Below are 14,323 nucleotides of genomic sequence, written 5' to 3'. Positions count from 1 at the left end.
CTAAATAAGAAGTTGGAGTTATGGAGAGAAGCTCTAGAAGTGTATGGTCTATGCATAAGCCGTAGTAAGACGGAATATATGGAATGTAAGTTCAGTCTTAGAAGGAAAAATTCCAATATAGAGGTGAAAATTGGAGAGAACATCCTATACGAAAAGTTAAAAGTTTTAAGTATCTTGGGTGCATCATACAGGATAATGGAGAGATTGAACATGATGTAAATCATAGGATCCAAGCAGGTTGGTCAAAATGGCTGAGTGCATCTGGTTTTATATGCGACAAAAAAGTGCCTTTAAAACTTAAAGGTAAATTCTATCGCACCGCTATAAGACCGGCTATGCTTTATGGTACGGAGTGTTGGGCGGCTAAAGGAGAGCACGAACATAAGCTGAGTGTGGCAGAGATGAAGATGTTGAGATGGATGAGTGGTCATACGCGATTGGATAAAATAAGGAATGAAGATATAAGGGAGAGAGTTGGAGTAGCACCCATTGTGGAAAAGATGGTTGAATCGCGTCTCAGGTGGTTTGGACATGTGAGAAGAAGACCGATAGAACATCCAGTCAGGAGGGTGGATGAGATGGAAGATGGACAAAGGGCGAAAGGCAGAGGAAGACCTAAGAAGACCATCCATGAGGTGGTCAAACGAGATCTACATGTAAACGGTCTCTCTATAGACATGATACATGACAGAGCACAATGGCGTCGTTTGATTCATGTAGCCGACCCCACTTAGTGGGACAAGGCTTTGTTGTTGTTGTTGTTGTATTATTATTTGTCATGGGCTGAATAAACAAATTGACATTGATAAAAAAAACTAATTTCCTCGTTTAACATTGGACTTTTGCACCACAAAAATACTCAAAAAAACTTGATCGAATTCTTCCATTACTTTGTTAATGTCTTCAAGCATCTTCACTGTTTTGTTTGCTGGCGGTGCTTTCACTATAGTTCTGGCTAGCCACAAATTTTGACGCTCTTGAACTCACTCCCTTCCACCTCTGCCATGAATGACTTTCAAAGCCTGAAAATCGTTGCTATGGAAGAGGAAGAAGCCTGTCTATCGCCACTGGTTGTCTAACTCCAAATTCTGTAAAAGAACCCCAGTCTCCATGAAGGCGCCATAATTCTGGCAGTTACAACAAGTCTATTATCTTTTAATTCAAATTATCCTCAACGTGCAGTCACAAAAAAAATTATCCTCAATACGTAATAGAATGAAAAATTAAAATACAATTATATTTAAACAATTATTTGTATTACTTTTTTATTAATTTATTCAAAAAATAATTAAATTTTAAAGTTAATTGATATAAAATATTACAAATATAAAATTAAGAGAAATTTTTATTTGTATAAGAATGAGCCTAATAAATAATTATTCTATTTAATATATAATTAAAAGTATTTTTTTCTTTGCCAACCAACTAGCTATACGCAAATTTTTTTTGTTATAGTATTTAAACCAAAAAAAAATATTATTTTAAAAAAAATTATTAATATATTTTTAATACAAAATAATAAATTTTAAATATTCTTTTAAATATAGTAAGGTAACATATTTTAATATTATATGTAATATGTCTTTTAAATTAAATTTATATAATACAAAATTTTTTATTATTCACTTCATATTTAATGTTATAATTTTATTTTTCACAAAATAAAATTGTATATATATATATATATGTATTAATTAAATTTATATAACACAAAATTTTTTATTATTATGTTTATATTTAATATTATAATTTTATTTTACAAAAAATAAAATGTATTTAAATTTTAATATTATACATAATATATATTTAATATTATTTTTTTAAGATTTTAATACATCTTTTCTTTTCTGAATTTAGCACGTGAATTTTTAACTTATTTTTCATATATTATTTATTTTAATTTTAAAGTCCAATAATTTTTTTTATTGTACAGATATATTGCTTTTAATATTTATATGCTATTTTTTTGTTTTGAACTTCAACCCCATATCTGAAACTTATAAAAAAATTTAAAATTTATATAAAAAATAGTTAACCTAATTAACAAGTTACTTTTTTAAATCTAGACCATTCAAATAAAATATAATAAATAAAGAGTTCAGATTTAACGAATTAACAAAATGTGCAGCACTCCATATTTAACAAAAAATATTTAAAGATGAGCCGTATTTATTCACTCTCCATTTTAGAATAGAATGCCATAAAAAGCATTGCTACCTATACCTGCACAATTACAAAGTCAAGGATCAATGTTAAATACTATACATAATCAAGTATGAGACAGGAGACCTTGAATCTCTTTATTAACCCAGATGTAGTGTGCTTTATGCAAAACATAGCTTCCATACATTATTATTACAAATTATTGGTGACCTAATAGCGTTATATCCATAAGAGATAATATTAATTTGTTGCAAGATTTCATAACCTCCATTTGAATCAGATTTTTTATTCGGTGCATATAAAAGGAGGACTTCTTCAACAATTTTTAATAAAGCATAAATGAAAAAAAAAGTTTTCGATATAGTCTGAGCATGTGATCTTTACTTAAAACCCTATATATCTAATTGACTTTCTTCTTCTTGTTTAAGTTTAAAAATTCACTTTTTCTTCTTGATTTGAACTCTAATTAAAACTTTTCCTTTTCTTGTTTTTCTTTTTATTTTCTTCACATGGATGAGAAAAAAAAGAGAGAAGAGAGAATTTAGTTTTATGACTTGTGTTTAATTAGTTCAAATGCAAATGGAATTGCATTTCTTAGTTAGTAACTAAGTTAAGTAAATGGACTTGAATTACCAGTTGGGTCTTATGCTTGTATTTGGTCCAATTCATTTTTTCGCACTAGCCATCTAGATTTCTTATCAGTATGAGCCAGCCATTATTCTTTTCTTTTTCTTAGTGTTTGGAGATCAATCCCACATTCTTTGAATGATAGATTATGGGTCTGAATTATTGTTGGACTTCGTTAGCTTGCTTATTGGACCTGTTTATTTTTTTGGATTATTGCACCATTAACAAACTAAATCCACACATGATTAAATTGTTAAACCAACAATAATAATATTTTTTCATTGTCAATAAATTGTAATTAGTTCTTTAAACTCAACTATCTATAAAAGATATTAAAATATTGAATATAATTATTATAGTTTAGTGATAAAACTTAATAATTCATCAGATGAAAACAAATTTTTGCATTATTCTTTTGTTATTTTTTATAGTAACTTAAGATATAACTGTAAATAATAATTTTTTTTATTTATTAAGTATATAATTTAATATATTAAAAAACACCCTTTAAAAATATTATTACACATTGGTACAATTTTATTTTTAATTTTTTTGGTTAACAAATTATAAATAACTCTTGTTAATGTAAGAGATATTCGATTGCTGATTTTATAATAGAATTGTACAATATGAAAAGCTTTTAAACCTTTTGAATAATAAAATGTTAGTTCAAGGCAGGGGAAACACTGGCGAAGGTCTTGGGAGATGTAAATGGTGATTGACAAGGTAAGAAAATGAAGATCAAGTAGTACAAGAGACTGCCACAGAGGTGAATATGCACGAAGATTCTGCGTCGCATAGAGGCAACCAAATTCAGAGTTAAGAGGAAATGGCAGAGAATAGAGAGGCTTGGAAACTGACGGTAGAATCAGGTGCAATTCCATGCAGTGATGAGGAGGACATCATGGTAATTTTCCAAGAGCAAAATGAAGCCATAGCCATGAAACGAAAGCAATCAAAGCAAAAAGAGAAAATCAGAAAAAGCCACTTAAAAAATCGAAAGCATGTGTGTAATAAAATTTTTGAATGATTTTAAGCTCTTGGAATGTTAGGGGGTTGAGAGGAGTTGCAAAGTTGAATATGATAAAAAAAATTTAAAAATAAGTTTAGATTAGATATGATGGGATTGATAGAAACAAAAAAAAAAGAGGTGCTAAATAAGTTTGATGTTGCAAGAATCTGGGGTAATAATAGAGCTAGTTGGGAGTGTGTTAATTCTACTGGAGCATCCGGAGGCCTACTGTTAATATGGGATGAATAAATTTTTAAGTTGATAAATTGTTATAAAGGAGATAGGTAGTTATGTGTAGAAGGAGTGATGACCAAAGATAATTTTTATTGCGCGATTTGTCTAGTATATGGTCCGCATGTGAGAGATGAAAAACTCTCAATGTAGGAGGAGTTAAGCTATATTACAGGGTTGTGCCAAATTTCTTTTGTCACATGGGAGATTTCAATAAAATTGTGCATATAGAAGAAAGAAAAGGGGTGACTAGCTTGTCAACATCTGCTTAAGACTTCAAAGCATGGGTAAACGATATAGAATTGGTTGACCTGGAGCTAAATGATCAGAAGTATACATGGTTTAAAAGTCAGTCTTGCAGTCATATCGATAGAAGCCTGGTGAGCTTGGGATGGTTAGATGCGTATCCAGATGCTCGACTAAGAGGGGGCCAAGAGGTTTATCAGATCATTGTCCTTTGATAGTGGAAGATAGAAGAATAGTTCAAGGTCCAAGACTGCTTTGCAGCTTAGACTCGTGGTTCACACATAAAGGCTTCTGAAAGATTATAAAGGAGAAATATAGGGAATTGGGAGATACATAATTTTTGGATAAGCTGAAAGCGTTGTTAAAATCGCTGGGTAGATGGCATAAGAAACACTTTGGGAATATACCTGAGAAGATAAAAAAGTTTGAGGAGAAAATCAAGAAAGTGGATGATATGGTTAGCAACAGGGTATATGATGGTACAATAGAAGCAAGAAGGAAGGCGCTAGTAAGATGTTGTGAGATATAGTATACGAGACAAGATATACACTGGAAGCAAATGTCTAGATCTCGACATGTCAAGGAGATGGACAGAAACATAAGATATTTCCACAATATTACATTAGCAAGAAGAAGGAATTACCAGAATGAGTCTTTGGTGATCAATGGGAGGTTGGTAAGAAATCATGCAAGAATCAAAGTTGCCACTAGAGATTTATATAGACACTTGTACCATCATGAAGCTTCACCAAATATTAGCTTTCGAGATGGTCTAGTCAATCGGTTAGAGATAGAGGAAGCTCAAGCATTGGAGGTGCTACTAACGAAAGAGGAAGTAAAGGAGGCAGTGTGGGATTGCAAATCATCTAAGGTTCCAGGCAGTGATGGTTACAACATGAACTTTATAAAAAAATGTTGGGAGGAGATTAGAGTGGAATTTACTAAAGCAGTGATGAGCTTCTTTGAGACGGCAAGGTTACCAGCAGACTCCAATGTTACTTGGGTACGCTGGCCCCGAAATTTTTAGGCGCAAATGAGATAAAGGATCTTAGACCAATCAGTATGGTGGGATTCGTTTATAAGGTGATATCCAAAGTGTTGACAAGAAGAATGAGGAGTGTAATACCAGGCTTAGTTGGGGAATCACAGAGTGCATTTATCAAGGGTAGGAGGATATATGATGGAGTGTTAATAGCATGTGAAACTGTACAATGGCTAAAACTAAAGAAGAAGGCATCAACAATTATCAAATTGGACTTTCAGAAAGCCTATGACAGAGTCAAATAGAACTTTATTGAGATTGTGCTAGAAAAGATAGCATTCGGTATCAGATGGAGGACATGGATTACAAAGTGCATTAGGTGTGCATCTATTTCCATTTTGGTAATGGGTCACCTTCAAAACTGTTCAAGATGAAAAGGGGACTTCGATAAGGAAACCCATTATCACCATTTCTATTTGTTCTTGTTGTAGACGTGTTGAACAAGATGATTGGGCATGCATTAAGAAATAGGAGAATATCTCTTCTTTTAGTTTGTAGGGATAATATAGAGTTATCACATCTTCAATTTGCTAATGACACTATATTATTCGGTCCACCAGAGGAGGAGACAGTGAGAAATTACAAGAGGCTTCTGAAGTGTTTTGAAATGATGTCCGGATTGAGTATTAACTTCGAGAAGTCCAGCTTGATACCAGTGAACTGCAGACAGGAGTGGGTTGGTCGGATGTGCCGATTATTGGGTTGTCAGCAGGCAACTCTACTGGTGAAGTATCTGGGTATTAATCTAGGAGCAAACCCGAGACTGGTAAAAACATGAAAGCCAGTAATAGATAAGGTAGAGGAGAAACTCAACTTGTGGAAAGCAAAAGTTCTCAGCAAAGCAGGAAAGTTGGTCCTCATCAAGTCAGTCATTAATAGTCTATCTATTTACTATTTGAGCCTGTATAAAATGGCAATTGCGGTGGTGAAAAAAAATTTTTATTATAGAGGAGGTTCTTTTGGGGGAAGGACGATGGATGACCTGGACTGGCTCTGGTAAAGTGGGAAATGATACAGGCACCAAAGAAATTAGGAGAGTTAAGAGTGGGAGACGCGATGGTTCGTAATTTTGCCTTATTGTTTAAGTGGTGGTAGAAATTTTCTAAGATTATCCACTGTGGAAGAAGGTTGTGTGCTCATGCAATAATTTAAATCCTGAACAGTTATTGTCCACTCAATCATTACCAGCAAAAGAGGGTCCGTGGAGAGATATATGTCACTTGCAAATAAAAGAGCAACATGTCAGACAAAAGATGATTGACGGAATTGCTATGAAAGTAGGAGATGGTAGATCAACCAGATTTTGGGAGGATACATGGCTACGGTCGGAAAAGCTGAAAGACTCCTTTTCGAGACGCTTCTTGATTTCAAATAATAAAGGATTTGTTATTGGGGACTATAGATTTTGGATGGGATAAAGTGGGTGTGGAACTTCCAATGGAGGAGAGAACTCAGCCGATGGGAGATTGACAACTTGAATCGACTGCTTGATATTTTGCAAGCTGTGAGATTGATAGCAGGTGTACAAGATAGAATGGTCTGGAGATTTGACAATGAAAGCATTTATACTACTAACTCATTTGTGCAGGCTTTGCAGGTAGAGACTTTAACAAAAGACATCCTTAGCTACAAGTTCACAAATGGAATATGAAAAGGACTAGTGCCTCCTCGAGTTAAGCTGTTTACTTGGTTTGTGCTAGTAGGTCGAGTTAATACAAAGGATCGTCTGAGTAGATTGTGCATCATTGACTAGAGTGACAATATTTGTGTTATGTGTAACAAGGAAGTTGAATCAGTTCAACATCTATTTGTTACGTGTGAGTTTACTTGGCAGGTGTGGTGCGCATGGCTTAATCATGTGGATTTGGTTTGGAGCATCCCAGGCTCCATAAAAGAGCACTTTGAGAGTCGGAGGACGATGTCTTTGAGAAAAGACATGCAAAAAATTGGCTAGTAGGCTTTTTCTCAGTTATATGGAATATTTGGCGGTGTAAAAATGATTTCAATTTTTGGAACAAGACAACGGATGTGGAAGAGTGTGTTGCTAGATCGTTTTATTGCTCTAGGGAGTAGTATGAAAGCTGACTCATGTTATGTTGTTGATGGTTATGTCGGAGATGACGTAAGAGTTGCTTGGCTATAATTCTGTCCTTGTACACTTCACCGAGTATGTTGAGCTTGTTTTCTCTTTTAAAAATAAAATAAAATGTTAGTTAATAATAACAATTATTGTAGTACCTATGATTTGATTTAAAAATATAATTTCTTAAAATAAATAATAACTATAAGTGGTTGTTGTTAAGTTTATTTAATTGATCATTATAAAAATTTAATTTTGATTTAAATTATTTTAAAAATTTGTATAAAAAATATTAAAATATAAAATATGATATATAACTATATTTACTCATGAATAATTATAGTTACTTTATCAATCTTAGTTTACACATTGATTTTAAGTTTTTATACACTGGTGTTAAAAAGTTACGCATTAATTTCCACTAATTTAATTTAAAGAGTTATGCATTAATAGGAAATGCAATTTCTATTTCGTCTCTCATCTTTAATTTGATATAAGACTTTTTCTTTCATCTTTTAATTCATTTACTTTAGATTTAAAATTGTATTAAATCAACGAATTAGATTTGAGTAATAGGTTAGACTAATTTTTACTATACGTAACTTAAAGGCATGCATCTTCTTAAATTTTTCTGTTATAAAAAACAAAATGATTACTCTATTAAAATGGGTCTGTTTAAAATCAGTCTAAATCTTTTGACCTAATCTAATATATCATTCAATTTAAAGCATTGCATTAAATTGATAATAAATCTAATGATTTATATTTAATCTATAAATAATTTATTAAAATTTATAAATAACTTATTAAAATTTATACTAAATGATAAAAGTTTTTTAATATTCAATTTCAGCTCCCAGAAGAACTCCTCAACAAAAATAACCATCAACACCTTCATGGAAGACCACCGACCACCCTGCCTCTTCTTCCTCTTCCATCTTCGGCACCAAGTACCTCCATGTCTCTATTCAATTTCTCGATTTTATCCAAATTCTTGCGATTCTCGTCGTTTTTTTCTCATTCCACCGAAGTCTTGTGAATTCGTTTCATCCGCACCAGGTTCAACTTCACTGCTACGTTATACCTGCCACGCGGCGGCACGAGGCGGCGGGGGAGGCAGACGCAACTGCGTTCAGGTAGAGGTGCACCGTGGCGGTAGAGGTCGTTGAGGTAGACGCCTCAGTAGCCGTTGAACTCAAGTATCTCAACGTATGCGTAAGGAGATAGCAGATCTTGCGCTGATTCGTATAGAGAGTGAAGCAGAGAGAGAATCTGAGATGGAAGCACATTTTGCAGAACGGTGAGTAACCCAAACAGTGTCCACAATGGTGATAATATTTCCATTTTTGCAATGATGATAAGCTGATGTTTGTGTTTGCTGGTTTGAGATTTGTTCTTGAGGAATGGTGGAGTGGAAAATGGAGTGAGAATTTGTTTGTTTCTTTTCACATGTTTTTATCTTCCTTTTTTTTTTCTTTGGATTGTAACTTTGGGGGTTCTCATACATTGCATAAAGTGGGAACAGGGTCTGCTAAAGGTTGGTGTTTTGAATTTGGGATGAAAATAAAAGCAGCATTGAGCATATTGCAGAGATAGAATAGGGTAAAGTTAAAGGTTAAAGATGATGAAGCCAAACAATTTGCTTTAATATTTCGCTTTTGCTTTGTTCGTTTGTAGATGCGATTGATTTTGCTCAAATAAATAAACTCGTCTCTTCATTATCATTTATCTTCAAATCAATTTATTCTCACAAATTGCCATTAGTTAATTGACTTTTGAGTACCTTGGAGGAGACAACCCCCTTGGAACCATACTTTACCTGATTATTTACTTGATGTTTCTGTCCTTTATCCTTCTGTTTTAATTGGCTTGTTCTTCTTGTGAAACTGATCCTGATATTGCACATGCTATTAACGTGGCAGCAGGTATTGTAAATTGGTTGCAAAGAAACCCTCTTATCTATGAAAATTATTCATATATTATAACTGAGTTACATGTAAATACAAAATTTCTTCTGTAAATAATGATTTCCTTTGGTACTTTCATTTTCTTTTAACCCGTTTTAAATGCTCTCCTTTTTTTTAAAACTAATTTTGCTGCCATGATTTCTACTTTTCTGATTTGTTGTCATAGAAGGTAAGCAAATAGTCAAATACAATTGTTACTCAATGCTGGGGACCTTATAGGTTATTGCATGTTCAAATGGCTGAGGCTGCTGCGCAGTTTAAAGGCTATGGCACCTCAAAAATCAAATCAGTGTCTGCCTCATCGGTATGTAATCTGCTTCATTTTATCACAATTTTCTGATGTAATTAGTAATTGTTTATTGACATTATCTGTGTATGTGAGAAAATATTAACCTCCTTAATGCTAACTGATAATAAAATTTTATACCAATATATTCTGATTCTGTTTCATGAACCGAGCATACTTGTTTTTCAGGTTAATAGAGGCGTGAAGTCCCCATTTGACACAGCAATGAAATCAGTAGATTAGTTCAAACACTAAAAATTCATCCTGTTTTATTCAAAGATGGTGTCAGATTAACACTTGAAGCTGAAGCCAAAAATTGAAGCAACAAAGATGTCCAATGATCCTTTGTTAGCATTTTGAGTATGGCTGCCATAAAAGTGAAAACTATGCTCTCTCAGTGCTCTGCTTTTCTTACTGCATTCTGAATGTTGTAAACTAAACAAACCTAAATTCTTGATGAAGTTAAACCAAGCCAATTTGCTATTGGGCATCTTTAATTTGTTTGTCAATGTATCATTTTCATTTTTCAAAAATAAGTTGTATTGAAATTCGTTCATGTGTTTTTGCATGTTTATGTATACAAAAGAAATATTGGACCTGAGTTGCTATATATATGTCAAGTGAAGACAAATGTTTTTATAGCTCAATTGTTAAATTAGAAAGACTATGCTTTCCCATAAATTTAAGTAAGACTGCTCAATGCTCATTATGCACGAAAACAATAAAATAAATAAATAAATAAATAAATAAAAGGGATTAAAGGAGGGGGATTACCACTTATTTCACCGAGGCAAAGATAACCAAGATGTTGATATTGTTGGTTTTCAAGATCAAGATGGCTATTTAGCCCCTTATTGGTTTAACACTTAAATGGATTATCAATTCCCAGTTCCCTTAGGACAGCTTCTACCTCAGTAATTACTAAAAAGAAACAACAACCTCTTAGTCTTAATTCTTATGCACGTTACAATGTGCATAATTTCTTTTTTCGTTATATTATTAAAAAAGCATGCATGTCATTTGAGAGTTTTCACTTTTCTGTAGTTTTATCTTTCTATAAAATTAACTAAACAAAGATTCCGGCAATATGCTAATACACTAATACCATATCGGCTTGTAAGCAAGTCATTTATGATTATTGTGAACAATGCATAAACTTCTTGAATAGACAATCAATGGAGTGTGTATATTTCATTTTCTGAGAAGTAATAACAAACAGCATCAAAATACAAACGAAATTCATATATATTAGAAAAGATATGATGGGTACATCAAATTCTAGACGTTAGTAGTAAAAAAAACTAGTGACTGCTATTAACAATTGGCCTGAATTGATGATATTCCTAACCGCCTTGTTAGATTTCCATCTACCAGATCATATTATCAACACTGCAATTATGAGATTTCTCCAATGCTTAACTGACAGAACCTGTCCTCAAATCTACTGGGGGAATGAAGCAATCTACTGAGAGACCTGGGACATTGAATGCAATCTCTTCAATTGTCCACGCCTCTTCCATTTTTTGTTTTGGTATGGCTCATAGCCATCTCCCCAAACCTGAAAAGAGTTACCACAGAATGCCCATTTTTGTTTCATCTGCAAGAGCACAAATCCACCGAACTCCACGCACCTAGAGGCATTCCAGTTTTTCACTACTCTAGTTGCAGTTTCAAACTCAGAAGCTACCATCCTCACCTTTCACATTGCATATGCATTTCTTATTGAGTTCTGCAACTTCTGCCCTCCAGAGGCAGCAGTATACTGCTGCAATATATAATAAGCAGATGAAGTTTCCTGCAAGCATAGCCAGGAAGAAACACAAGACATCAAAATCACTAGTTTGGCATCCATAACAGTAGAGAGGTACATCTAATATACTTTACAGGAAGTGAAATGAATTTTAACTTCTACACCAGGACTTGATCTGCTTGACAAGTAAACTAATCTCAAGCAATAAGTTAAGTTTTGTTACAGCACAAAGAACCCTTATAGAAAACATCTAAAATACCATATCCTCTGCTGTTTTTTTTTTTTTTTCCAAGCGTAAAACTGAAGCAATAGAGAAAAGGTGCTATTGATTCTTACTTTCAACTGTTATCCGTTTCAGTAGTAACAAATAAAAAATAGACCAAAAATAGAACTAGAACATCATGAACAGAACCATACACCAGAAATTGAAATCATTATCATAAAAACAAATTTCAAATTTTTTTAACCCTCATAAACAAACCCCAAAAAAAAATTCAAACAACCAAATAAACAGAAAAAAAAATAATTGAAATGAAACAAATTCATATAACAAACCTTAACAAAAAATACGTAGAACAGAAAAGTTTTTGAATGAGTTCAATGAAGCAGATTCATACAACAAGAACATAAAGGGAACAAAAAATAATGAAATCAATGAAGCAAATTTATACCTGAGGCTGAGACTGCATTGGAACTCTGGAAGTGGAGGATGAAAGGGGAGAGGGAGCACCACGGTGCTGACGACGACGCTCAACTCGCTGAGATCCACGCCATCTCTCGTTGCCTGCTAAGGACGACGCCGCTGAGGAGTGAGAACAACGACGCCCGCGGGTGTCACGACGACGGCGCACTGAGGCTGATAACGAAAGACTCGAAGAGAGAAGAGGGATACTGCGAATGAACGACGGGGACAGAGGGGCTAAGAACGAGGGAGATGGGCAGAGATCGGCAGCGAGTGCTGGGCTGGACGGCAACGGCGACGACGAAGATCAGAGAAGAGTGGAGTAGGTGGTGGTGGCTCTTTGGATAGAGAGGGGAATGTAGTAAGTTTACACGGAAATAAATTAGGGTTTTATTGGATGAATTTTAAAAATATGTGTGGTAAAGATAAAAAAATGATAATTAATATTAAACCCTCTCATATTTATAAATTATTTATTGTGTATATATGAAAAATTCAAAAGAATTAAGTTTATTAAAGATAGATCCCATTATATCTTATTGTTTTATTATTTTATCATGTTAATATATATATTCCATTTTTTTCTCTTAAATTATCTTTTTGTGTTATCTATATGTATTGCTTTTTCTTTTTTCCAAAATATTGTTTTCTCCCTCAACTAATCGTTACAAATATAATTTGATATCTTTAATTAACACAAAATTTTGGAAGAATCACTTTTTTATTTTGTATAATATTGTAAAAAATCTTTTTTAATTTATCAAATCTATCTAAATCTTTTTAATTTTTAAAATCATTCTATCTTTAAATAAATTATTATCTTAATTTCGAAGAATAATAATCACACCATCTATTATAAATAGAACACAATACAAACTTCAAAACACACAACTTCAAAACAATGAGAAGCATAAACAAGAACATGCAAAGACCAATGTTTAAGAAGAAGAGTAGATCATCCTCTTCTTCAACCATAAAATCACTCCCGAAAGAATTATTGGTGGAGATAGTTGCAAGTGTAGCCTCTCATTCATTCGTTGACCTCCACAAGGTGAAGAAGAGTTGCAAGGATCTTCTTGAAGCTGCGGAAGACAACTATGTTTATCGACGAGTCTCTCTGGATAAACTCTCCTTCATTCCAAGGTCTTCCAACGATAAAGAATTGTTATTCTTAAAGCGTTGCAAAGAGAATCAAAACACAGAGAGCTTGTATAGAGAAGGGTTGCGAGAATGCTTAGGGAATGAGAACGCAGAAGGTCTTAGACTTTTGGATATGGCGGCTAAAGAGGGTCATAAAGAAGCAAAATATGTGTACGGCATGATCTTGTTGTGTTCATCAAGACAAGATGAAAAGTTGATCGAATTAGGATTACGGCATTTGCGTTTCTTGAGAGAGTCTAAGTGTGTTGTAAAAACAAGGAAAAAGGTAGAAGAATTCGTTAGAATAATAATATGGAAAAACAAGGGAATGGTTATTAGTAGGATAAATAGAAAATTACTTTTGTGTCCCTTCAAGAACACATGCAAAGGATGGAGAGTGAAAAAAGGACGATGGACACTACATGATGATGACGACGATGATATTGTTATTGACTCGTGTGAATATTGTAGATGGGATTACGAGTTAAAATTTTTTTATAGGTTGATGAACATCAATTAGTTCTAACTATATAATTCATCATGGGGTTCTTTATTTTTTTTTGTATTAATTATCTTATATTACAAGATTTTGGAAGTTATATTATTCTTACGACAATAGATACTTCTGTTTATTGTTTGTATTATTTTTCTTTTTTTTTTGTTTTCTAAGATAAATGAGTTAAACAAAATATTTAAAGATTATGAAAGTTGAACTATGAATCAAATATAACCACAATTTATAGGATTTGTTTGGGTGAGTTTTTAAAATTTTTTTTGTTTAAGTTATTTTTTATTTTAAAAACTTTATAAAAAAATTAAAAATAATTTTATTTTTAAATATCTAATATATTTTTTATTTATTAATTATATTTGAATATAATAATATAAAAATATCTCAAATTAAAATTAGTCATTATTACATACTTCTATTGTCACTAAAAAAAATTGAATAGAAATTACCAAAAAATATCATATTTCAAAAAATCATAAAATAAATTGTTTATGGGCCAACCAATAGATAAAAGGTACACATGTGATGTACATAAAGTGTATCACATCTATTGGGTTAATTAACTAGTTTTTTGCGGACACGTCCA

At 32.7% G+C, this 14,323-nt stretch overlaps 1 protein-coding gene and 1 long non-coding RNA gene across 2 annotated transcripts; one reads left to right on the top strand and one right to left on the bottom strand.

Annotated features, from left to right (window-relative positions):
* Positions 1–10,875: 10,875 nt before the first annotated feature.
* LOC107495108 (uncharacterized) lies at positions 10,876–12,466 on the bottom strand. The gene is made up of 2 exons (XR_001593440.3): positions 12,076–12,466; positions 10,876–11,449 (listed from the first exon to the last, which is right to left on the bottom strand). It is a non-coding gene; the product is annotated as an uncharacterized LOC107495108 (long non-coding RNA).
* A 521-nt stretch (positions 12,467–12,987) lies between these two features.
* On the top strand, positions 12,988–13,746 carry LOC110273061 (F-box protein At2g35280-like). The gene has a single exon (XM_021125912.2). The coding sequence runs from the start codon at positions 12,988–12,990 to the stop codon at positions 13,744–13,746; it is 759 nt and encodes a 252-aa protein (XP_020981571.1).
* Positions 13,747–14,323: the final 577 nt, after the last annotated feature.

The sequence above is a fragment of the Arachis duranensis genome, chromosome 6 (genome assembly GCF_000817695.3).
Source record: "Arachis duranensis cultivar V14167 chromosome 6, aradu.V14167.gnm2.J7QH, whole genome shotgun sequence".
NCBI lineage: Eukaryota > Viridiplantae > Streptophyta > Magnoliopsida > Fabales > Fabaceae > Arachis > Arachis duranensis.
Note: the sequence above shows the minus strand (reverse complement) of the source record. Positions and strands in the feature narration are given on the sequence as shown.